At 42.1% G+C, this 26,269-nt stretch overlaps 1 protein-coding gene and 1 pseudogene across 1 annotated transcript in view; both read right to left on the reverse strand.

Annotated features, from left to right (window-relative positions):
- Positions 1 to 2,008: 2,008 nt before the first annotated feature.
- Positions 2,009 to 26,269, reverse strand: part of ALDH7A1 (aldehyde dehydrogenase 7 family member A1) — a 53,720-nt gene continuing 29,459 nt past the window's right edge. The window contains exons 9-18 of the mRNA XM_001157473.7: positions 25,647 to 25,744; positions 18,342 to 18,383; positions 16,486 to 16,580; positions 13,180 to 13,264; positions 11,547 to 11,653; positions 9,279 to 9,395; positions 7,452 to 7,549; positions 7,189 to 7,262; positions 3,578 to 3,653; positions 2,009 to 2,275 (exon numbers count right to left, since the gene is read on the reverse strand). Of these exons, the coding sequence (XP_001157473.5) occupies positions 2,221 to 2,275; positions 3,578 to 3,653; positions 7,189 to 7,262; positions 7,452 to 7,549; positions 9,279 to 9,395; positions 11,547 to 11,653; positions 13,180 to 13,264; positions 16,486 to 16,580; positions 18,342 to 18,383; positions 25,647 to 25,744 (847 nt within the window). The 3' untranslated portion in view covers positions 2,009 to 2,220. The remainder of the gene's footprint in view (positions 2,276 to 3,577; positions 3,654 to 7,188; positions 7,263 to 7,451; positions 7,550 to 9,278; positions 9,396 to 11,546; positions 11,654 to 13,179; positions 13,265 to 16,485; positions 16,581 to 18,341; positions 18,384 to 25,646; positions 25,745 to 26,269) is intronic.
- On the reverse strand, positions 10,562 to 10,658 carry LOC112209297 (U6 spliceosomal RNA; annotated as a pseudogene).

Below are 26,269 nucleotides of genomic sequence, written 5' to 3' on the forward strand. Positions count from 1 at the left end.
GAAGCAGAGTACATAATAGCACTCAATTTCCTTTGAGAAAACTGCCTTCCCTCCATTGTGAGAAGTCTTCACCTGGAGGGCCTGCCTCCTCACTGCTGCAGCCAGGAGCCAGGTCTTCACCCACTTCCCAGGGAGTCACAAGAGCCTGGCTGCTAGGCTCAGCGAATGGATGCTCTCTCCAAGTACAGCAAGATCCTAAGCAAGTTAGGCTTTAGTGCCGTGGCAGAAGCAAGCATGCTAAACACAATTCCCCACATCCACAATGGAGGCTGGGCATTGCCAGCAGTAGCGGTTGGAACACAGGATTTAGGAGGAGGCAGCAGTTACGAAATGCTCAAGATAACCAGTAATGAGCAGCACAAGACCCCTCGCACGTTCAAATATAAGACCAGTAATAACACTTACAAATGTACATTTTAACTTGGGTAGTTAAAAATACTAACAAGTGATTTATATCTGCTAAATCAGCAAAAAAGAACAAAGAGGAACAAATTGAAGGCATATGTTTTAATGAACATTATAACCAAAAAAATTGAGTCCTTGTGCTAGAAACATGTAGAAGAAAAATTATAAATTTGTTTCAAAGAAAGCTTTCAGAATCAGTTTTACCTAAAATCTATAGCTAAGATTAGCACTCCCACCTACCCTCACCCATGATTTCTTCCTGCCAACCTTCTCTCAATAGCTATATCAGTATTTGGCTTGATTCATGTTCAATATTGACAACAGCATGTCTAGTTAAATACTGCTCGCAGCTGGCCATGGGACAGATTATGAATACTTTTGCTTCCCGGATACATTTATAATTGTTTAGTTTTTCATTTGCTTACTTCTCTGGGCCGTAATTCAACCCCAAATTATTTGTCCTTTGTCCAAATCTCTCCACATCCTGATGGATCAGGTTGTCTACAAATGTCATCTTGTTCAAAGGCCTCTGCTCCAGTCCAACCTGGCAGGAGTAGAGGGGTGCCATGCAGAAGGGGAGCAGAGAGTGCCAGGAAGGCAGGAGAACAGGGGCCTCTGGGCTGAACCAGCCCAAAGGCTCCTGCGCAGCTTCCCAGTGAGAAAAGGTGAGACTGTCAGCAAAGAGAAAGTAAACTTTGCCCAGCTCTCTATGACCACATGCTGCCACACACACTGAGGATTAAGAACAGATCCAAGGGCAACCACAGATGCCTAAAGCTAAAGAAAATGGTCTAAGGTTGTATAAAAAAATCCACATGCACTTTTTTTTTTTTTTGGAGACAGGATCTCACTGTTGCCAAGGCAGTGGCACAATTTAGGCTCACTGCAACCTCTGCCTCCTGGGTTCACACAATTCTCCTGCCTCAGCCTCCCTAATAGCTGGGATTACAGGCGCCTGCCACCACACTGGGCTAATTTTTGTATTTTTTGGTAAAGACGGGATTTCACCATATCGGCCAGGCTGGTCTCAAACTCCTAGCCTCTACTGATCCACCCGCCTCAGCCTCTCAAAGTGCTGGGATTATAGGCGTAAGCCACCTCGCCCAGCCTCCAGATGCATTTTCTATATAATTCTGCACAGGCAATTTTGGCCTCAGAGTCCTCCAGCAGGTGGCAGACTCCAGCACAGAAACAAAATCTGTCTACCCCAGAAATCTCTTCCAAGTTGACACAGCCTTCATAAGCAAGAGCCACAACTGTGATGAATGCCTGTTGTCATTTTAAGCACTGCAAGTTATTCCACATGAATACTGAACTGTGGTCCAAGCATACAGGGGAACGCATCCCCCTTTCAATCACACGCCATCCAACACATGCCATAGGTGGGTAATGTCAAGCAATATTCACCTCCCGCCCCCGAATCCTTCACTTGGTCAGGAGACACCCTGCATCTACTGCAAAGAATTCTGTTTTCTCCTCGGTTCTGTATTTTCCCAAATTCCTACCCTGGTATGTACTATTTTTTTCTAATTATAAAATAATCATTAACTTTTAAAAAGCCATGTACAACTAGTTGACATAATAAAAATCCACCTAACCCATCTTTTAGTAACTATGGCTATGTTGTAACAATTTTATTTTGATTTTTAAAAAAGGAGTCTCTTGATTTAATCAGGGCTTTGGGGTCATAGGGGGATTAGTCACTGTCACAGTCATAATAATGCATTTATTCAGGGAAAACTTTAATTTTCTTTGTCTTCTCCAAAAACAGCTGCCGGAACACCTCAAATTAAGGGATGTTCATCTAAAACACCTTTACTGAAACTTGATTCCTTGGGCCAGAGGAAGGTCTTTACTGTAGTTGATAGTACTAGTGGGAAAAAATAACAGAATTAATGACAGTACATACATAACAGAAGATTTTCATGCCCACTTTTAAAATGTAGCAGATCTGTATATATTAACAAGGCGAGATCTCCAAGTTACAACTTTTTAAGACAAACCTTTAAGATAAAAGACAATGTTAGTATGGATCCCGTTTTATTTAAAAGAAAAAAGACAGAAACGTAAAAATCTGGAAAGATATACCATACATGGTTTTTTTTGTTGTTGTTGGTTTTTGTTTGTTTGTTTGTTTTGTTTTGAGACAGGGTCTCACTCTGTCACCCAGACTGGAGTGCAATGGCACAATCTCGGCTCACTGCAACCTCCGCCTCCCAGGCTCAAGCGATTCTCCTACCTCAGCCTCCTGATTAGCTGTGCACCACCACGCCTGGCTAATTTTTGTATTTTTAGTAGAGACGGGGTTTCACCATGTTGGCCAGGCTGGTCTTGAACTCCTGACCTCAAATGATCCACCTGCCTCAGCCTCCTGAACTGCTTAGATTACAGGCATGAGCCACTGCAGGCGTGGATCACCTGAGGTCAGGAGTTCAAGACCAGCCTGGCCAACATGGTGAAACCCGGTCTCTACTAAAAATGCAAAAATTAGCCTGGCATGGTGGTGCAGGCCTGTGATGACAGCCACTTGGGAGGCTGAGGCAGGAGAATCGCTGGAATCTGGGAGGCAGAGGCTGAGGCTGCAGTGAGCTGAGATCAGGCCACTGCACTCCAGCCTGGGTGACAGAGCAAGACTTCATCTCAAAAAAAAAAAAGTGTGCCCTCAAAAGTGCAAGAAACAGCCCAGCATGGTGGCTCATACCTGTAATCCCAGGACTTTGAGAGGCCGAGGCAGGCAGATCACCTGAGGTCAGGAGTTCGACAACAGCCTGGCCAACACGGTGAAACCCCATCTCTACTAAAAATACAAAAATTAGCCAGGTGCTGTGGCTCACGCCTGTAATCTCAGCACTTTGGGAGGCCGAGGCGGGTGGATCACCTGAGGTCGGGAGTTCGAGACCAGCCTGACCAACATGGAGAAACCCCAACTCTACTAAAAATACAGAAACCACGCACGAGACCATTTCATTGTTGGGTGCTGGGCACTAGCTGAAGCTAGACAAGAAGGCTAGAAAAATAGTACCAAATAGATAGTCAGAGGAGACAGCTGTGGAATGCTGGAAAAATCAAATCAAATGACACTGCACAAAGACAGCACAGACAGTAGGAAAGTGTAAAAGCCCATTCCCAAGGGTTTTAAGCCCAAACCTATCTTCCCAAAGCCTTTTCTTACCAAGTAGACCTTCTCATGTACTGTTTCCAGGCATCACTGCCAGACTCCCTGCCACCACCAGTGTGCTTTTCTCCTCCTAGAGAAATAAAAAATAATATCATATCTTCTGAGCAGTTTCCATGTGGGCTCATAGTTGGTATCAATGAAAAGAAGATACCAAAAGGACACCCGAACAACCTGATTATTTACTTTACATTTAGCCCACAATATCTCCCCTGCAAACAAATCAAAGACAGAGACCAAGAGACCAAAACAAACAGAAAAAAGGAATTAAGAGGGAAAATAAAATATAAGGAATTAAGAAGAAATGGAAACAGAAAGAAATGGTAAAAAAAAAAAAAAAAAAAAAAAAAAAATCCCATTAGCTGGGCGTGGTGGTGCATGCCTGTAACCCCACCGTGCCCAGCCCATACATGTTATTCATAGTTTTTCTTTTGAGCAGGGCACAAGAATATGGGAGCTGTAACTGTCTTCTTTATCTCTCTCAATAACTTGTATTAAATTATTAGGGAAAACACAAATATTCCCATTTGATAGAAATACATTAAGAAAATATAACAATTTTGAAATAAAAGCTTCTCTATTAACTACTCACCTGGTCTTTCTCATGAGAGGGAAAGAATCTCCATTAAATGGGTTCCAGAAAAATCACAGCTGAATGTTTGCCTTTCTAGCTCTCAAATGCACAAGCAAAGTAAAAAGAGACATAACTGACTTCAAAGAATGGGAAGCCAGCAAAAAGCCTGCACACATTTGAAATAAAACAAACCACAGCTAACAGCGCCTCTGAAATTCCTGGCAGGAACAGAGTTGCAGAGGCTCTAAGGAACCAAGGCTGAGCACCTGCCTGAGGTTCCGGAGCTAGTGACAGCAGTAAATGGGACTGGGATGGTGTCTCTTGGTTCCTCACCCAGTGCTCATTCTACAAGATAACACCTCATGGGTCTTCCCCAACAAACTCTTTTATTGCACTTGAATAAAAGCTATTTCTACCCAAGGTGGGCAGGGAGGGAGTAGGGAGAGAGCGAATAAAAGCATAAGAAACAAGTCCTAGTCAAAATCTCCCAAGAGACTCCCTATCCAGCTACGCACATGCTGGGTAAATGAACTAATCCACTTTCAAGGACCATGCTCACTATTCTGAGAGCTGGTACCCCACTGCCCTCCGCTTGCTAGCCAGGCCTGCAGGGCCCTCCCTGCCTCTGTTTTCTACTGCTTCTTCAGTCTGCAAGGGTACTGGGTGCATCCAAGAAGAAAATGAAAAGAACAGCTTCTTCTACTTTCTCCTACTAGTTGACTCCCATGTGTCCTGCTCCTGGACAGAAACCTCTATCATAATAGAGGGTCAATACATAATGTCTAAAGCTTTCAAGGAGACAGCAGTGAAAGCACACTAGTTAGAAAAACTGACATCAATTCAAAGGTAAATTTGCTTTTTTCTTTTAGTAAAAAGAATCTCGGCCAGGTACGGTGGCTCACACCTGTATTCCCAGCACTTTGGGAGGCCGAGGCAGGTGGATCACAAGGTCAGGAGTTCAAGACCAGCCTGGCCAACATGGTGAAACCCCATCTCTACTAAAAAAATACAAAAATTAGCCAGGCATGGTGGCGTGCACCTGTAATCCCAGCTACTCACGAGGCTGAGGCGGGAGAATTGCTTGAACTGGGGAGGTGGATGTTGCAGCGAGCCAATATTGCACCACTGCACTCCAGCATAGGCAACAGAGCAAGATTCCATCTCAAAAAAAAAAAAAAGAACCTCAATGTAGCCTCTGGGAAAGGAGGAGGAGAAGAAAAGTATGAGCAAAACTACTTTTTCCATTATAAGACTTTTTTAAAACTTTTATTTATTTAGAGACAGGGTCACACTCACTCTGTCACCCAGGCTGAAGTGCAGTGGTGGGATCATGGCTTACTGCAGCCTCAAACTCTTGGGCTTAAGCGAGCCTTGCACCTCAGACTCACCAGTAGCTGGGAATACAAGTGTGTGACACCACAACTGGCTAGTTTTTTTTAATTTTTGTAGAGACAGGGTCCTACCATGTTGCCCAGGTTCATCTCAAACTCCTGGGCTTAAGCAATTATAGGCATGAGCCACCACGCCCAGCCCAAAACTTTTTTTTTTTTTTTTGCGGGGGAAGACAGGGTCTCACTCTGTCCCCAGACTTGAGTGCAGTGGCACAATCTTGGCTCACTGCAACCTCTGCCTCCCAGACTCAAGAGATCCTCCCACCTCAGCCTCCCAAGTAGCTGGGACTACAGGCACACACCATCATGCCTAGCTAATTTTTGTAATTTTTGTAGAGATGAGATTTTGCCATGTTGCCCAGGCTGGTCTTGAACTCCTGAGCTCAAGCGATCGGCCCACCTCTGCCTCCCAAAGTGCCAGGATTTCAGGTGTAAGCTACTGTGCCTGGGCACCAAAACTTTAAAAATTAATTATAAAAGCTTAAATGAAGAATAGTCAATTGACTGGGTGCAGTGGCTCATGCCTGTAATCCCAACACTCTGGGAAGCCAAGGCAGGTGGATGGCTTGAGCCCAGGAATTTAAGACCAGCCTGGGCAACATAGTGAGGGCCTGTTTCTAAAAACAAAAACAAAAACAAAAAAATTTAATTAGCTGGTGTGGAGGCACATGCCTGTAATCTCAGCTATTCATGAGGCTGAGGCGAGAGGAATGCTTGAGCCTGGGAGGTGGTGGCTGCAGTGAGCTGTGATCGCGCCACTGCACTCCAGCCTGGGCAACATAGCAAGCCCCCAACTCAAAAAAAAAAAAAAAAAAAAAGGAATAGTCAATCGGAGAGAGCAGGCATGGGTTGGAAACAGGGATTAAATTAGTACAAAAGGAGAAGATAGACACTCATGCATTCAGGCAACTGCACAGTGGAGTGCAGGGGTAAGGGGTGAACTGAAAACAGCAAAGTCCATGCATCAAATAGTAATTGTAGTATCTGCTCTAAAAATGTAAAAGAATGCTACTAATGATATAAACTTTTACAAGTATTAATGCATGTTTGTTTTGCTTCTATATTTTAAAAAAAACAAGCAATCTGTTTTATTTTACTTTGGATCATTTTTAATAAATAATAATATACAATGGTTAGGGAGAGTTTTTAAGGAAAAACTACTACCAAGTTTCAGCATTAATAATGTATGGCTTATTAAGAGGAAACAGGAGCAGGGCCCAGTGAAAAGAAACAACTTTGTATTCCATCTAGTGAAAAAGAGTATGTTTAACATTTATATGCCTATTTTGCAAATAAAAACCAGAATATTTCATATAAAATTTTCTGGCTTTGAAGCAGGGATTCTTAATCTTTTTTGGGTCTGGAAACTTCTCCCCAGAAAACAAATGCCATCATTTCAGGGGTTCACACATTTCAAGTTAAGGGCCTCTGCTCTAACCTGATGCTGCCTCTGAGGAGATGACGCAGGACTCTATGCGATAACTTTGAATACAGAATGTAAGTTTTTTCAGATATGTTAGATCACATAAGGTTATTTCAGAATATAAGGAGTGTTTCAGTCTCTTGGTCAGCCTTTTCTAAAAGCTACTACTGGTTTTTCTTTGCTGCCCAATATGGAAAAGGAGAAATGATTCTCTACGTACCAAAGGCACCTCCAATCTCAGCCCCACTTGTTGGAATGTTGACATTTACAATGCCACAGTCTGATCCTTTAGGTCTGTGTAAAAAGGGAGGCATGGTGAGAGCAATGAACAGGAAATTAAAAACAAACAAAAATAAAAAATCTAAACCAAAGCTCAAAGGCTTTCAATACTGAAAAATTGATTTTAGACTACAGCAGTTTTTTTAAGTCCACTCACCACATAAATCAGACTTATATAAATTTTCAAAATAGACAAAGTTGTACCCAAGCCAGCGAAAGATTCTGCCCAGATCTTTGGTAAAGATGCTACTTGAAAGTCCCTGTTTTACTTCATTATTCCATGCAAAGACCTCTTCTTCATTCTAAAAGGAGAGACATTGGAAGCTGTAAGATGTTATCGTGTTCAAGTCAAAGTTCACTGACATTAAACTCATTTCCTGAAGTGTACCAGTATAATTTCAGTGTACAAAAGGAAACCAAAGAGTCAAGTTTACTCACTCTGTTTCTCTTATAATTCAGATCATTGATAGTAAGTAAAAATTTTGGGATTTCCCCCCTAATTATCAGAAACAAATATTAACACATTCTTCCTTTCATTCAAGCTACTACATATAAATAGCTAATATCTATTGAGCTCTTACGTGTGTAACACACCGATCTAAGCACTTAACATGCATTTAGTTATTTAATCCTCATCCTATAACACAGGTTTCCTACTACCTCCCAATTTACAGATTGGGCAACTGAGGCCTACAGAGACTAATTTGCTCAAGAGCTCACACAGCCTCATAATGTACACAAACACATTACAAAACACAAAATTATATTCTCTAGTCCCCATAAGTGAAACAATGATAGGCAATTTAAAGCAAGAAATAAAGAAGCAATGATGTAATTGCAACAAGATGCAATTCTCACTATTCTTTTACTGTTAATAATGGTACATTCAAATATTGATTCAATCTCTGCAGTCTCAAAATTCATCCTAAATATTTACTGGCGAGGCTAGGGCCCGTCTCAAGCTAGGGAATGAGATCTTCTAATTTATCCACCTGTGTGGGTTTTTTGGGTTTTATTTATTTGTTTGTTTTAGAGACAGGATCTCTTCCCACCTCAGCCTCCCGAGTAGCTAGGACTATAGGTACATACAACACCTGGCTAATTTTTTAATTTTTTTGTACAGACAAGGTCTCACTGTGTTGGCCAGGCTGGTCTTGAGCACCTGGCCTCAAGTGATCCTCCCAAAGCACTGAGATTACAAGCATGAGCCATTGTGCCCAGCTTCTTCACCTATTAAAACCTTTACAGTTTGAGATCAAGATATGAGATCAGGGAAAACAAAACAAAACTCCGCAGCCTGTCCTCTGCTGGAGTTTATAACTATAGGTCTTTTTTTTTTTTTTGAGATGGAGTCTCACTCTGTTGCCTAGGCTGGAGTGCAATGGTGCGATCTCGGCTCACTGCAACCTCAGCCTCCTGGGTTCAAGTGATTCTCCTGCCTCAGCCTCTCAGGTAGCTGGTATTACAGATTACAGGCGCCCAACACCACGCCTGGCTAATTTTTTTGTTTTTTAGTAGAGACGAGGTTTCACCATGTTGGCCAGGCTGGTCTTGAACTCCTGACCTCAGGTGATCTGCCTGCCTCCCTCTCCCAAAGTGCTGGGATTACAGGTGTGAGCCACCGTGCCCGGCCAACTATAGGTCTTTGTATTACCCCCACATGTTCTCATTTTGTCTGCTGACATGTTCACAGCACTCAGGCTATCAAACTATCCAGTACCACGGTTCAGAAGAAGGTGACTCTATGGCCTACACAGCCCAGGATTAAGATGACACAGGAAATGAGGACCACACACTCCATAAACTCCAACACTAGTCCACTACCCAATCTGGTTTCCCTGGCAGCTAGCTTGGCATGCTATAGAGTTTTAAAGTGTTTATCTCATATTTTATCCTGAACCTTCATATATCTACTATTCAGATTACTTTCTAAAACCCTCTTAAAGGTTCATCAAGTGAAATTTAATCCACCATCATTTTCCTCTTATCATTTATTTCAACATTAGGCTAGCGAACAGAATGCATTTTTACCTTGAATTTAAAGACATAGAGAATCGGAGCAAAAGTCTCTGTGTGTGCAATGGACGCATCGTGGCCAAGACCTGTCACAATTGTCGGTTCTACGTAATTTCCAGGGCGATCCATAACCTAATGCAGAGAAATGAAATAAAAAGAATGAAAGCATTTTGTTTTCTAGGACTTGGGGTCAGAGGATGCAATCTTTGCCTACATTTATAAAGAAAAAAATTAGCATCATTTATAGGTGAATTATTTCTCCAAAATAACTTCCAATCATGAAAGAAAATTCTCTCTTCCTGATATTGGTTCTAACTTAGTTGGTCAGAGAAAAATGGAAATAAGGAGTCAGGCAGGGATAGAGAGCCATGCCATGTGACACAACCAAGTTATGTTGAACAAACACTGCTGCAAGCGGTTATTTTCACTCAGCCTGTAGTGCAATGGCTTGATCTCAGCTCACTGCAACCTCCGTCTCCCGGGTTCAAGCCATCCTCCCACCTCAGCCTCCCAAGTAACTGGGACTACAGGCATGCACCACCATGCCCAGCTAAATTTTTTTTGTATTTTTAGTAGAGACCAGGTTTCACCATTTTGGCCAGGCTGGTCTTGAACTTCTGACCTCAAGTGATCCACCTGCCTCAGCCTCCCAGAGTGCTGGGATTACAGGTGTGAGTCAACATGCCCGGCCACAAACAAATCTTTATATGTGGGGGGTTTTTTGTTTTTGATTTTTTTTTTTTTATTATTTGGTTTTTTGTTTTTGATTTGGTCTTGCTTTGTTGTCCAAGCTGCAGTGCAGTGACATCATCATGACTCATTGCAGCCTCGAACTTGTGGGCTCAAGCAATCCTCCCACCTCAGCCTCCCAAGTAGCTAGCACTACATGTGCATGCCACCATACTCAGCTAATTTTTTTTTTGAGACAGGGTCTCACTATGTTGTCCAGGTGGGTCTTGAATTCCTGGCCTCAAGCAATCCTCCCACCACAGCCTCCCAAAGTGCTGAGATTGCAGGTGTGAGCCACTGCACCTGGCAATATGTGTTAATTTCTTTTTTAATGCTTATGATATGTATTTTTTTATTCCTTGCCTTAACTGACTTTTTAAAATAACCAATAAATAGATTATAATTGCTCTGAATACAAAGTCTCCTACTGTACTTGAAAAGGAATTCTCCTTTCCATACAAATATTAAGGACCCAATTCAAAAGCAACCATGACTCAGTTTCTTCTATGTCCTTCCAGAAATGTCCCATGCATTTTCTGCTGTCTTTTTTTAAAATATGGAATGCTTTTTAAAATACGGATATGAATTTGCATATCATCATTGTGCATAAGCCATGCTAATCTTCTCTGTATCTTTCCAATTTTAGTATATGTGCTGCCAAAGCAAGCATTGTTGTCATTCTTTAAAACGTGTATTTCTGGCCGGGCACGGTGGCTCACGCCTGTAATCCCAGCACTTTGGGAGGCCAAGGACAGTGGATCACGAGGTCAGAAGTTCCAGACCAGCCTGGCCAACATGGTGAAACCCCTTCTCTACTAAAAATACAAAAATTAGTTGGGCATGGTAATGGGTGCCTGTAATCCCAGCTACTCAGGAGGCTGAGACAGGAGAATCGCTTGAACCTGGGAGGCGAGGTTGCAGTGAGCTGAGATCACGCCACTGCACTCCAGCCTGGGCAACAGAGCAAGACTCAGGAGCCTGAGGTGGGAGGATTGCTTTAGTCCAGGAGGAAGAGGGTGCAGTGAGCTGAGATCGCGCACCACTGCACTCCAGCCTAGGTGGCAGAGCAAGACTCTGTCACAAAAACAAACAGAGCCAAGTGTGGTGGTTCATGCCTGTAATCCCAGCACCTTAGGAGGCCAGGGTGCGTGGATCACTTGAGGCCAGGAGTTAGAGACCAGCCTGGCTAACATGGGAAACCCCATCTCTACCAAAAAATACAAAAATTAGCTGGGTGTGGTGACATGCACCTGTAATCCCAGCTACTCGGGAGGCTGAAGCAGGAGAATCACTTGAACCCGGGAGGCGGAGGTTGCCGTGAGCCAAGATTGCGCCACTGCACTCCATCCTGGGCACAGAGTAAGACTCTGTCTCAAAAACAGACAAACAAACAAAAACATGTGTTTCCTTGTTTTATAATAATATATATAAATAAAGACGGGAGAAGAAGGATGTCAAATGGGGTGGCTTTCCCAATATGCCCAGAGCCCTGCTTGTGTCTCAGGGAAAAGAAGGTTAAAAAGCTGTCACAATTGATCTCAGAGCATCCCTTACCTTGCCCCCATAGACCACTGTGCCACCTTCTTTCTTTGCTTCTTCCACTGCTCCAAGAAACATGCTCACTGCCTGCTTGGTGTGGAGTGGCCCATAGAGAACATTAGCTGGAGAGAGAAAAGGAAGGCTGGCTCATCATTTTGCCCTTTATGGCATCATTTTATTATTAGAACAGTTTTCTCAATGAACAGACCAATCCCTTCCTATACGCTCTCAATTGAGAACGTAAGTCAGCATCCTTTTTCCATAAAGAACCAGATGGTAAATATTTTATGCTTTGGAGGACATACGTGATCTCCATCCCAATACTCAACTCCGTAACTGTAGTGCAAAAGCAGCCACAAATGACCTGCAAATGAGTGGGTATGTGCCGAGAAACTTTTTTTTTACAGAAACAGGCAGGGCCAAGTCTCTTTGCCAATCTCTAGTTTAAAGGAATGGCTATCAATTACTCAAAGCACTGCACTCAAAATATAGGGTCAGTTTACTCATTACAGTGTGACCATTCTCTAAGGAAACATCACAGTCTCAGTAGTTGGTGTGTAATTCAAGGGGGAAGAGAATGATGCTGTCCTATGTTATGGCTGCTGGGGACTAGAGCACTGACAGTGACCCAGCAACAAAGAAGAAGGAAGATGTAAGTAGGCCTCTATGAGGAGGAGGCATGTTAGCAGAGCCATCCCCACTCTGGGTGAAGAATGTTTCCAGCAGACAGCACAGTAGGATAGAGCCTGGCATGCCTGGAACACTGAAAGGACGTTGGAGAAGGTGGAGCTCTGGGAGCAAGAGGGAAAATAGACACAGAAAGGCTGGTGAGAAGGCAAGCGGGGCAGGAGGCAGACAGCAGACCAGGAAGGATCGGGAGCCTGCAAAACAGAAGAAATCAAGAGGACTCTAGGTTTTAATCTAAAAGCAGGCCTGGCGCAATGGCTCACACCTGTAATCTTAGCACTTTGGGAGGCCCAGGGAGGCAGACTGCTTGAGGTCAGGTGTTCGAGACCAGCCTGGCCAACGTGGCAAAACCCTGTCTCTACTAAAAATATGAAAATCACTCAAGTGTGGTGGAATGCACCTGTAATCCCAGCTATTCGGGAGGCTGAGGCAGGAGAACTGCTTGAACCCAGGAGGCGGAGGCTGCAGTGAGCCGAGATCAAGCCACTGCACTCCAGCCTGAGCAAAAGAGTGAAACTGTGTCTCAAAAAAAAAGAAAGGAAAAAAAATCTAAAAGCAATGAGAAGTTACTGAGGAGTATTTTAAGCAGGAGAGTGAATTATCTGATTGCATTTTAAAAATCATTCTGTAGCAATGGATGCAGAAAGGTCAGTTAGGGGATTCTTGCAGCCTTGCACAGGAGGGATGGTGTTGGCTTGGACAAGGGTAATAGTAATGAGAGAGAAGCACACTAAATCTCATTCCATCTAAACAACCTCTCCCAGTCTCACCCACCAGCACACATCAAGCACCCAGGGTCGAAACCTAGGAGCAGACACGATACTCCAAAGCCTAATAACCTGCTTCACGTGCCTTCACGCCTCTCAGGAAAGGGAAAGAAACTCCAAAACTCAGATCAGAAACACTTGTTAACAACAGCTCTCAAAAAGGGATCACTTTGAAAACAGAAGGAGATACTCACGGTCCCATGGGTTCCCAACTCGGATCTGTGCATAGGCCTTTTTAAGTCTGTTTACAACCTCATCATGGATGCTTTCATGTATAAACTAAACGAAAAAAGATATTCAAGGGCATAGTATGATAAATGTACACATTTTTAAACAATGAATAATTTCCTTGATAGTTACTGAAATACTGTAATCTCTAAAAATATAAGAAAATCAAAGCATGTTTATTTTTTAAATTATATAATTTATCATTTTAATATTAACTATATGAAGTCAAAAATTTCCTTTTAGGTAGATATTAGAATAAAATCATAAGCCATGTCTTTTTTTTTTTTTGAGACAGAGTCTCACTCTGTCACGCAGGCTGGAGTGCAGTGGCATGATCTCAGCTCACTGCAACCTCCACTTCCTGGGTTCAAGTGATTCTTATACCTCAGCCTCCCGAGCAGCTGGAATTACAGGCACCCACCACCACACCTGGCTAATTTTTTGTATTTTTAGTAGAGACGGGCTTTTGCCATGTTGCCTAGGCTGGTCTTGAACTCCTCACCTCAGGTGATCCACCCACCTCAGTCTCCCAAAGTGCTGGGATTACAGGTGTGAGCCACCACACCCGGTCCATAAGCCACATCTTCATCAAGTTTCCAAGGATGTATTTGTCTAAGCTTCACAAATACATTAAAGAAGGCCTCAAGTACATGTGTCCCATACTGTAACCCTAAGTCCCAGTGAACACAGAGCATAGTCATAACTGACCTCTGCTGGGTAACTACAAACACTTAACCCCAGGCCACATAGGTCTCCAGAGGAGGCCTTAATTAGGTGAGGACAACCCTTGCATTCTCTGGGTAGTTGTCAGGTCCATGCTATGCTCCAAGTGGCAGAGCTGAACTTGCCAAACCATCTATGCTCTGAGTTAGTCTCCACATGTGATGAATGAATTGACATTATGAGAACTAGTCATGAAGCAGTCCATAGTAATGGAATTTTTTAAAATATATACTGCTAACTCTAAGGAAATCTATTTGGACAATGACTACTATTACCTATTAATATTTAAAACTAATATAAAAGACATTTATGAATATTTGCTCCAAAACACATGAAAAAAATAAAAATTGGCTGAATAGAGAAATATTTGGCTTTTATGTCATTTCATATTTTACCATGCAATGAAGGGTATAATCATTTGGAGTGCATGGTTTTTTCTTAGCTTTAATGTAATCTTTAATGCAATTTAATGTTTATGGTGAACAAATTTAATAAACTTTAAAGTTACAAATGTAGTATCAGATTATTTGAGAATGTCAGCTATGTAAAAATAAAGATTTATTTTCATTTATGCAAAACACCTGAAAAAACAAATATGAAAAGTGTGAGAGGCCGGGTGCGGTGGCTCACACCTGTAATCTCAGCACTTTGGGAGGCCAAGGCAGGCAGATCACCTGAGGTCAGGAGTTTGAGACCAGCCTGGCCAACATGGCAAAACCCCATCTCTAATAAAAATACAAAAATTAGCCAGGCACGGTGATGGGTGCCTGTAGTGCCAGCTACTCAGGAGGCTGAGGTGGGAGAATCACTTGAACCTGGAGGTGGAGGTTGCGGTGAGCTGAGATCACACCATTGCACTCCAGCCTGGCCAACAGAGAGAGACTCCATCTCAAAAAAAAAAAAGAAAGAAAGAAAAAAGAAAAGTGTAAGATAAAGATAATTTTCATATATCTTTTAGCTTATTCTAATTAATTTAGATTATGTCAGTCTTATAAAGAATTTGTTCACACTCAATATGAATGAGAGCAAAAACCCAAAGCCAATTCCTTAATAATTCAACTGAAGGCTTTTTTCATTACAAAAGGAAAACTCAACAATAATAAAAAAGGCTCAAGTCCAACAGAGCTTAAAAATAATTTTTTTAAAATGGCAAATGCAGCCAAATTTTGTACCTAACTAAAACTTCCTCAGGGCTGGGCATGATGGCTCCCACCTGTAATCCCAGCACTTTGCAAGGCCGAGGTAGGTGGATCACCTGAGGTCAGGAGTTCAAGACCAGCCTGGCCAACATGGTGAAACGTCATCTCTACTAAAAATACAAAAATTAGCCAGGCAGGGTGGCACGTGCCTGTAGTCCCAGCTACTCAGGAGGGTGAGGCAGGGGAATCGCTTGAATCCAGGAGGTGGAGGTTGCAGTGAGCAAGATCGCGCCACTACACTCCAACCTGGGCAACAGAGTGAGACTCCAACTCAAAAAAAACAAAAAACAAAAAAAACCACAAAAACAAAACCAAAAAAACTTGCTCAGTTATAGTACAGTCTTTTAGTACCATAAAGTCATGAAAATCAAAGTTGTAACACATACTAAACTCAAGACCAGCTCAATCTAAGTGTAGAGATTCAACTTCCCAAATCCCATACTGAAGCTAAACCACATCTCCTTATATACACTTAATATTAATCTGTCCTCTCGATATATATATGTACGCAGGCTATATATGTATATAGAGAGGTCACACATATACATAGCCATTTGCTTTTCAATGAATCATGTCATTTCAAGTCAAATCTAATTCTAGACTTGAGGCTAAAAATAAAAGTGTTTATTGATTGATTGGTTGAGACAGGGTCTTGCCCTGTCGCCCAGGCTGGAGTACAGTGGTGCAATCATGGCTCATTGCAGCCTCATTGAGCCCTTTCCTGGGCTCAATCAATCCTCCTGCCTCAGCCTCCCAAGTAGCTGGGACTACAAGCATGAGCCATCATGCCTTGCTAATTTTTTTTAACTTTTTATAAAGACAGGGAATCACTTTGTTGCCCAGGCTGGTCTCGAACTACTGGGCTCAAGGAATACTCCTGCCTCAGCCTCCCAAAGTGTTAGAATTGTATGTTTGAGCCACCATGCCCAGCCTAAAATGTTTAAAATGTTTTACTACTTAAAATGTTTTTATAAAAGAGCAAGACTCTATTTTTAGCTATAGTTTAATAATTCTTTTTATTTTTATCTTGTTTTATTCTCTAAATGACACTGGACTTCGTCCATATTGTTCTAGGAGTAGGACTGAAAATCGGTCTCATCTCCTAGTCCAACTTCAATCAATTGGTAGTGGAACCCCTATTACCTCGGGGTGGGAAAAAGGCAAAGTCCCTGATTGATTAACAACATCTGCCATGAGCACAGAAAGAGAACTGGACCACATATTTGCCAGCCACATCTAGAGAGCATGTTGTTCTAGCAGTATTGCTGACACCTCCCTAACAGCAGAACTCATTAAAAAGTAGTGTTTTAAGAGCAAGACAATCTCATGGGCCTATGCAGATATACTCACCAGTCGCCTCACAGTGGTACACCTCTGGCCAGCTGTTCCCACGGCAGCGAAGAGAGCTGATGGAACAACTAAGCTGAGGTCTGCATCTTCAAAGGCTTAGGAAAGCACAAACACTTCCATCAGCGAACCAAAACAGGTAGACAAGGTATTTGTTAGCTGGTATAAAACAATGTTGTTTTTTGTTTTTGGTTTTGGGGTTTGTTTTTGTTTTTGTTTTTGTTTTGAGACAGAGTTTTGTTCTTGTCACCCAGGCTGGAGTGCAATGGCACGATCTCGGCTCACTGCAACCTTTGCCTCCCGGGTTCAAGAGATTCTGCCTCAGCCTCCCGAGCAGTTGGGATTACAAGCATGTGCCATCACACTTGGCTAATTTTTGTATTTTTAGTAGCAACAGGGTTTCACCATGTTGGTCAGGCCAGTTTCAAACTCCTGACCTCAAGTGATGCACCCACCTTGGCCTCCCAAAGTGCTGGGATTACAGGCGTAAGCCACCGTGCCCGGCAAACGTTTTTATAAAGTGCAGTAAAAGAACATCAAAACTATTGTTGTAAAGTAAGCATATTAACGTTACAAAGACATATATACACGAGGGGGAAAGGCACACTCTTCTTCCAAGGAAGATTATGAGCTCTATGATCTTTACCCAGATATACAAGGGTAAATTGAGGCTCTCACTCCTCTGGCCTCTTCATCTTTTATTTCTCAGGGGGTTTTTTGTTTGTTCTTTTTTTTTTTGAGACGGAGTCTCACTCTGTCACCCAGGCTGGAGTGTAGTGGCACTACAGCCTTGACCTCCTGGGCTCAAGCAATCCTCCCACCTCAGCCTCCCAGTGGGGACTGTTGTAGGGATTAAATGAAATAATGCATATAAAACAGCTGAACACAGTACCTGGCAGACACTAGTGCTCACTAAATGCGAACTATATTTTTTACTGAAGTCTCTCTTTAAAAGTTCATCCAGAGGCCAGGCGTGATGGCTCATGCCTGTAATCCCAGCACTTTGGGAGGCCAAGGCAGGCGGATCACCTGAAGTCAGGAGTTCAAGACCAGCCTGCCAACATGGTGAAACCCCATCTGTACTAAAAATACAAAAAGTAGCTGGGCATGGTGGCATGCGCCTGTAATTCCAGCTACTCGGGAGGCTGAGGCAGGAGAACAGCTTGAACCTGGGAGGTGGAGGTTGCAGTGAGCTGAGATCGCACCATTGCACTCCAGCCTGGGCGACAGAGTAAGACTCCCGTCTAAAAAAAAAAAGTTCATCCAGAACAAACACTTCACCATATACTTCTTATATCTTACACATACTTCTTATGTGGGTCAACTACAAATATCTAAGCATTTTTGTGACAAACTCAAACAGTTAAAAAAGAGCGTAAGTAATCTCTAAGCCTATAGGTAAGTGATTTTTTTTAACGCCTTAAGGACATGTTCCTTCCCAATATAAAAGCACTCAATATTCCACTAAAGACAAAATAATGTTTTTGAAATCTAAAGAAATGATCAAGTCACATAAGAGTTACTTAAGTTATTCTAGAGAAATGTGGTCAGTTTTCAGCAAACAGAAGAAGAAAAAACAAGAAATAATGCCATACTACAATGGCAATGGAAGTCTCATTCACAGGTTCTAGATCATCCCAGGTAATATGTTCTAAACATGAATACCTTTCCTTCCTAGTTACCTCTGCCTTCAAAACAAGCTTGTGTCCTGTCTCCCAAGTAAAATTCCTAAACACAGGAACTAGGTCTCAGGCATATGCAACATGGAAGAAATGAGATCCCAAACAAGTTCCATATATTCAGGATGGTGACTGCGGAAACTGAACAGAAAACAAACAAAAACAAAGGGGCAGCCTTACCAATAATGGCATTGTTTCCTCCAAGTTCCAACAGACTTCTCCCTTAAAAGAAAAAAATTATATATAAAAATTAATGCCTAGTTCCATATTTACTGCACACTGCTATATAGCCTAATCCCAATTATTAAATTATATAGCCTGTCCAATTATTTTTTATATAGCCTATCCCAATCATATAGCCTATCCTGATTACACCCTATCCCAATTATTTTTCAACTTATTTTCTAATTTATAAAGTAGCATTACTATTGTATCAATATCAAATGTCCTGATTTTAGTAACTACTGTGGTTATACAAGAAAATGTCCACATTCTTAGGAAACACACCAAAATATTTAGTAATAAAGGGGACACATCTTTGACTTACTCCAAACAGTTCAACAATAATATGCACCCACAGTGTGTGTGTGTGTGTGTGCACGTGTGCGTGCACTCGCACATAGATGTTGCTGGAGAGAGAGAAAATGATAAATCAAATGGGGCAAAATGTAAGCAATTAGTGACTCTGATTAAAGGGTTTACAGGAATTCCTTATGTTGGTCATATAATTTTGGTTTGAAATTAACAGGAAAGTCTACAGCCAAACCAAACCACCCTGAGCGTGCCCAGTCTTGTCTGACATTATTCAAGAAAAATAAAGTAAAATGGGGCAGCCACTGTAGAAAACAGTATGGCAATTGCCCCAAAAAATTAAACAACAGAGCCTGGGCAACATGGCAAGACCCTGTCTCTACAAAAATTAAAACAAACTAGCTGGGCATGATGGTGTCTGCCTGTGGTCCCAGCTACTCGTGAAGCCCAGGAATTTGAGACAACAGTGAGCCATGATCACACCACTGCACTCCAGCCTGGCCAACAGAATGAGACTGTCTCAAGTAAGTAAGTAAATAAATAAATAAGAGAATTACCACATGACCGAGCAATTCCACTTCTGAGTATATAACCAAACATAGTAAGGCAGGGACTCTATAGATATTTGTACACCAATATTCATAGTAGCATAATTCACAATAGCCAAAAGGTGGCAGCAACCCAAATGTGCATCATCTGATGAATTAGTAAATGTGGTATATCAATACAGTGAAATATCATGCAGCCTTTTTTTATTTTTATTAATTTTTTTTTCAGACAGGGTCTGACTCTGTTGCCCAGGCTGGGGTGTACTAGCATGATCATGGCTTACTGCAGCCTCAACCTCCTGGGCTCAAGCAATTCTCCCACCTCAGCCTCCCAAGTAGCTGGGACAACAGGCATGCACCACCATGCCCAGCTCATTTTTGTACTTTTTTTTTTTGGCAAAGACAGGGTCTTGGCATGTTGCCCAGGCCAGTCTCGGACTCCTGGGCTCAAGAGATCCTCCTGCCTTGGCCTCCCAAAGTGCTAGGGTTACAGGCATGAGCCACCACACCCGGCTTATTATAGAGCCTTAAAAAGGAAATCCTACTACATGCTACACGATGGTTGTACGTTGGGCCGGGCGTGGTGGCTCATGCCTGTAATCCCAGCACTTTAGGAGGCCAAGGTGGGCAGATCAAAAGGTCAAGAGATCAAGACCATCCTGGCCAACATGGTGAAACCCTGTCTCTACTAAAAACACAAAAATTAGCTGGGCGTGGTAGCGGATGCCTGTAATCCCAGCTACTCAGGAGGCTGAGGCAGGAGAATTGCTTGAACCCAGGAGGCAGAGGTTACAGTGAGCTGAGATCGCACCACTGCACTCCAGTCTGGCAACAGAGCGAGACTCCATGGTTGTACCTTGTAGACATTATGTTAAGTGAAATAAGGTAGTCACTAAAGGACAAATACTTATAACCCCACTCAAATGAAAGTAGTCCAAATCAATGAAACAGAAAGAAGTAGAAGGGTGGCTACCAAGGGCTGGGTGTAGTGGGAAGGAGGGATTAGTGTTTATAGGGTATGGAGTTTCAGTTTTACAAGATGAAAAAGTTCTAAAGATAGGCTGTATGATCATGTGAATGTACTTGACACTACTCAACTGTGTACCATCTTAACCATTTTTAAGTAAATTTTATGTTGTGTGGACTTTCCCCCACAATTAAAAAGAAAGAAAGAAACCTATGGCCCATAAGGCCACCACAAAAATCTCTCCTTACAATTCGATAGTGTCTTCCAATCTTTCCTCTGTGCATTTATATCTAGTTGAGATTACATTATTTCATTTTACTTTATTTTCTGATGTCTTACACCTTTCCCCTAAGTTATTAAAAGTCAAGAAAAGAAAAATCACTCCATAGCATTCCATCATGATGACATACCAAATTTTATTTAGCTGTTTCTCCAGTGTTGAATATATTTGTTGATTATTTACTTAGGTTAGGACTCTTGACAGACATTGCCAACCTATATTCTAGAAAAGTTATATAGCAGGCCATGAATGCCATTCTTTTTTTTCAGTCAGAGTCTTGCTCTGTTGCCCAGGCTGGAGTGCAGTGGCGTGATCTCGGCTCACTGCAAATCTCCGCCTCCTGGGTTCAAGTGATTCTCCTGTCTCAGCTTCCCAAGTAGCTGGGACTACAGGCATACGCCATCACGCCCAGCTCATTTTTGTTTTTTTAGTAGAGACGGGGTTTTGCCATATTGGCCAGGCTGGTCTTGAACTCCTGAGCTCAGGTGATCCGCCCGCCTCAGACTCCCAAAGTGCTGGGATTACAGGCTTGAGCCATCGCAACTGGCCCACCATTTTTTTTTCTTTCTTTCTTTTTTCAAGAGTCACCCAGGCTGGAATATAGTGGTGCTATCATAGCTCACTGCAGCCTCAATTTCTGGGTTCAAGCAAACCTCCATCCTCAGCCTCCCAAGTAGCTCATACAACAAGCACATGTCACAACACCTGGCTTGTTTTGTTTTGTTTTGTTTTAAGAGACAGGTTTTCACAATGTTGCCCAGGCTCTGGTCTCATTCCTAGCTTCCAGCGATCCACCCACCTTGACCTCCCAAAGTGCTGGGATTACAGATATGAGCCACTACACCTGGCCTATAAATGCCATTCTTACCTTACTCCTCCCAGCATAAAGATCTGAGAGACGTGTTTGCCTCAATTTTAGACATATGTTTATTTATTTTTGAGACAGAGTTTCACTCTGTTGCCAGGCTGGAATGCAGTAGTGCAATCTCAGCTCACTGCAACCTCTGCCTCTGGGTTCAAGCAATTCTCTTGCCTCAGCCTCCCAAGTAGCTGGGCATGCCGCCACACCTAGCTAATTTTTTTGTATTTTAGTAGGGATGGGAGTTTCACCATGTAGCCCAGGCTGGTCTTGAATTCTTGAGCTCAGGCAATTCACCCGCCTCAGCCTCCCAAAGTGCTAGGATTACAGGTGTGAGCCACTGTGCCCGGCCTTACACATATATTTATTACTGATCTTTTGATCATCAATTTCCTTAAGTGCACTTTAAAATCAGCTTCCATGTGAATAACTTTTATTCATTTGTGATATCAGGAGCATATGTGACAACAGCAGAGTATCTTCTCATTTCCATTGCTCTGAAACAGGTAAGCATCAAGTGAATATTAATTATGAAGACATGGCTGTTACTACCAAAAGCCACCAAATGCTACACCAACTCTAGTCTCTGCTGCAATCATTGAATTAATGACAGCTTGCTGGCTATAGCATAGCACTATGCTGGGTGTTAAGAAGAGAAGGAAGGAAACGGAAGCTTTTACGCCTGACATTAGCTTCTCCTGCCTGGCTGCAAGTGACGTTTGGCAGAAGAGGAGGGATCTATACTTTCTACATCCTTCCAGTTCTCTATCAGGCACTCTCTGACTGTACTCCTAACCACCAACTCCTCCAAGAAAAGCACCTATAATTAAGACAGGCAGATGCATTTTAAAAATTATAATTCTACTACTACTACTATTACTACTTAGCCAAGAACAACAAACTACTGCCTTGAGTAAGGAAAAGGCGAGAAAGCTGAGAAGATGAAATCTGCTAGTGGGACTAACGATGTTGAGAATCTTTTCATGTGCTAATTGGCCATTTAAGATGTCTATTCAAGGCCTGGTGCGGTGGCTTATGCCTGTAATCCCAGCACTTCGGGAGGCCAAGGAGGGAGGATCACAAGGTCTGGAGTTCGAGACCAGCCTGGCCAATATGGTGAAACCCTGTCTCTACTAAAAATACAAAAATTAGTCGGACATGGTGGTGCATGCCTGTAATCCCAGCTACTTGGGAGGCTGAGGCAGAAGAATCACTTGAACCTGGGAGGCAGAGGTTGCAGTGAGCCGGGATCTCCCCACTGCACTCCAGCCTGGGCGACAGAGCGTGAGACTCCATCTCAAAAAAAAAAAAAAAAAAAAAAAAGACATCTATTCAAATCCAATGCCCATTTTTAATTGGGTTGTCTTTTATATTCTTACATTTTAAGAGTTCTTTATATATTCTACATACAAGTTCCTTATCAAATGACTTACAAACATTTTCTGCCATTCGGTAGGTTGTTCTTTTCACTTTTTCCTGATGTCCTTTGAAGCACAAAATGTTTTAATTTTGATAAAAACTAATTTGTCTTTTAATTGTTGTTGCTTGTGCTTTAGTTGTCATTTCTAAGAAACCATCGCCTAATCCAAGGTCATGAAAACTTATTCCTATGTTTTCTTCTAAGAGTTTTATAGGTCTTTGATACATTTTGAGTTTGTCTTTGCATAGGAGATGTAGTAGGGGCCTGACTTCACACTCATGTGTATAGATAGCTAGTTGTGTCAGTACCATTTGTTAAAAAGACCATCCTTTCCCCAATGAAATGTCTTGTCACCCTTGACACAACTGACCATAAATGCAAGGGTTTATTTCTGGACTTCCAATTCTATTCCATTGATTTTTATGTCTATCCTTATGCTGGTGCCACACAGTCTTGATTATCATAGTTTTGCCGTAAATTTTTTGACTGAGAAGTGAGAGTCCTTCAATTATCTTCTTTTTCAAGATTGTTTTGGCCTTTTAGGGTCCTTTGCATTGTCATGTGAATTTTAGAATTAACTTGTCAGTTGTTACAAAACAGAAAACTGGAATTTTTACAGGAATTGCATTGAATCTGTAGATCATGTGGACCATATTGAAACCTTAACAATATTAAATCTTCCAAAAAATGAAAAGGGGATATCTACTCATTTATTTAGGTCATCTTTAATTTATTTTGATGATGATATGTAGTGCTCCATGCAACAGACTTACACTTCTTTTGTTAAATGTATTCCTAAGTATTTTATTCTTTTTGACGCTACTACAAATTGAATTGTTTTCTGGATTTCATTTTTGGATTGTTCATTGTTAATGCATAGAAATATAATTGATTTTTGTATCTCAATCTTGAGTCCTGCAACCTTGCTGACCTTTTTCATTAGCTGTTTTTTAATAAATTCCTTTTTAAAAGCAATGCCTACATAGTTAAACAGTTGACAGATTAGTCAAATGTTGTCTTATGCTGGGGTTAAAGTCTAAAATTCAGCCTGACAGCCAAAAATTGATAGCCAATATTATCCTCAAAAACCTTGGAAATCATCCATAAAGCACAGTACAGTATACAAAGCTATGTCTATACAACCCTTTTCAATCGTGTATCCAGGATCCATATCCATGATCCATATGCATATGGATCCATATCCATGATCCATATGCATATGGATCCATATCCATGATCCATATGCATATGGATACATATCCATGATCCATATGCATATGGATACATATCCATGATCCATATGCATATGGATACATATCCATGATCCATATGCATATGGATACATATCCATGAATCCATATACATGAGAGAAGAGCAGATTTAAGCCTTCTATTCCACACTCACTGTAAGTTCTGTACTCAGTGCTCCTGTTTAAATGATGACATTTTTCTCACCACTATACTAATGAGAAATGATGACATTTTTCTTCTTTAATTTGCCAAATAGGACTAGTACAATTTGATAAGTTTAAAAAGTAAAGTAGAGCTTCCTCTTCAAAGACTTTCCTCCCCATCTAATTAAAAATAAATAATAACTTCTCTTAAAAGCAAAATTTATTCAAAGACTTGTGCTCCTAAATATTTGCCCTGGCATGCTTATACTGGTCCAAGCACACATTAGGTCATAGCCTGTTCCTCTTCCTTATTTAAGTGTTTTTACCTTTCTCAGCATTCCACAAGTTACTTTCTCCTTCCTTTGATCTCCTCTACCTTTGCCTCTTTTAAAAAGTTCTAAGTTGCTAGCCAATTGGGACAAATACAAAATGTGAGGACCCATTCCAGCCAATGGAAACTGGACACAGCAGTAGAGTGGACGCATCAGGTTATAAATGACCCTGTCTGCTTTGTTCAGTGTACTCTCGTGGCAAAACTGCTGGCGACTGTACCCTTTCTACAGGAAGTAAAAATGGCCTTACTAAATAAATTTATGTTCAAGTACTATTTCTTTACAGCACCCAAAAACAAACATTTCAAACATAAATATTCTACGTCATTCAATTATACCCATTTAGAGAGAAAATGACTTCCTTTCATAACTTTTTTTTTTTTTTTTGACATTGTCTCACTCTGTCACCCAGGCTGGAGTGCAGTGACGCGATCTCGGCTCACTGCAAGCTCCGCCTCCCGGGTTCACGCCATTCTCCTGCCTCAGCCTCCCCAGTAGCTGGGATTACAGGCACATGCCACCACGACCGGCTAATTTTTTTGTATTTTTAGCAGAGACGGGGTTTCACCATCTTGCCCAGGCTGGTCTTGAGCTCCTGACCTCGTGATCCACCCACCTCGGCCTCCCAAAGTGCTGGGATTACAGGCGTGAGCCACCGTGCCTGGCTTGAATTTTTTTTTTTTTTCTTTTTTTTTTTTGAGACGGAGTCTCGCTCTGCCGCCCAGGCTGGAGTGCAATGGCGCCATCTCGGCTCACTGCAAGCTCCACCTCCCGGGTTCACACCATTCTCCTGCCTCAGCCTCCCGAGTAGCTGGGACTACAGGCGCCTGCCACCACGCCCGGCTAATTTTTTGTATTTTTAGTAGAGATGGGGTTTCACCGTGTTAGCCAGGATGGTCTGGATCTCCTGACCTCGTGATCCGCCTGCCTTGGCCTCCCAAAGTGCTGGGATTTTCATAAATTTTGGTATTTAAATTTAGGACTTCCCTAATATTCTACTGCTAATAACTGTACCCTTTTCTTTTACTTAGACATTCAAATAAACATGACCACTGCCTCCATGGAAAAGGTTGAGGGGAAAACAAAAACTCAACTTTTAGATTTCACCTCCATATTTGAGAGAATTAAAATCCTCATTAGAAAGCCAACACTTACCAAACCTCTCCTGCACCATCAGGCCCACCTGTTTTCCCACCTGAGTGCTCCCAGTGAAGGACAGCAGGTTCACTCGTTCATCTTTGGCCATTGCTGTGCTGCAAGGGAACAGACACGGTCGGCCACCCAAGCAGAGAAACCCAGCAATGACAACATCTAATGGTACCCAGCACTGAAGTGCCCTTGAAAAAGCAGTCCCTTGAAGCTACAAGAAAGTCTGTCCCAGGGGAGCAAGGGAAGGTCTTCATGAGAAGGAAAAAAGTTTTTCACAAGTAGAACCATTAGGCAGAAGAGGCTAACCTGCTGTGAGCATTTGAATAGAAATCACCTAGAGGAAGCTGTTAGGGAAGAAAGTCTTTCCTATACTGAGTGAGTGACTGGACAATATGATCTTAGCATTTCCTTGCTGAGCATTCCAGTTTTACAAACTTTTAACTGCTGTGTAATTCCTTTAAGGATTAAAACTTGGGCAGGACCAGCCTAGGCAACACGATGAAACCCCATCTCTATAAAAAATACTAAAATTAGCCAGGTGTGGAGGCATGCGCCTGTAGTCCCAGCTACTTGGGAGGCTGAGGTGGGAGGATCGCTTGAAACTGGGAGGCGGAGGTTGCAGTGAGCTG

This window comes from Pan troglodytes, chromosome 4 (genome assembly GCF_028858775.2).
Source record: "Pan troglodytes isolate AG18354 chromosome 4, NHGRI_mPanTro3-v2.0_pri, whole genome shotgun sequence".
NCBI lineage: Eukaryota > Metazoa > Chordata > Mammalia > Primates > Hominidae > Pan > Pan troglodytes.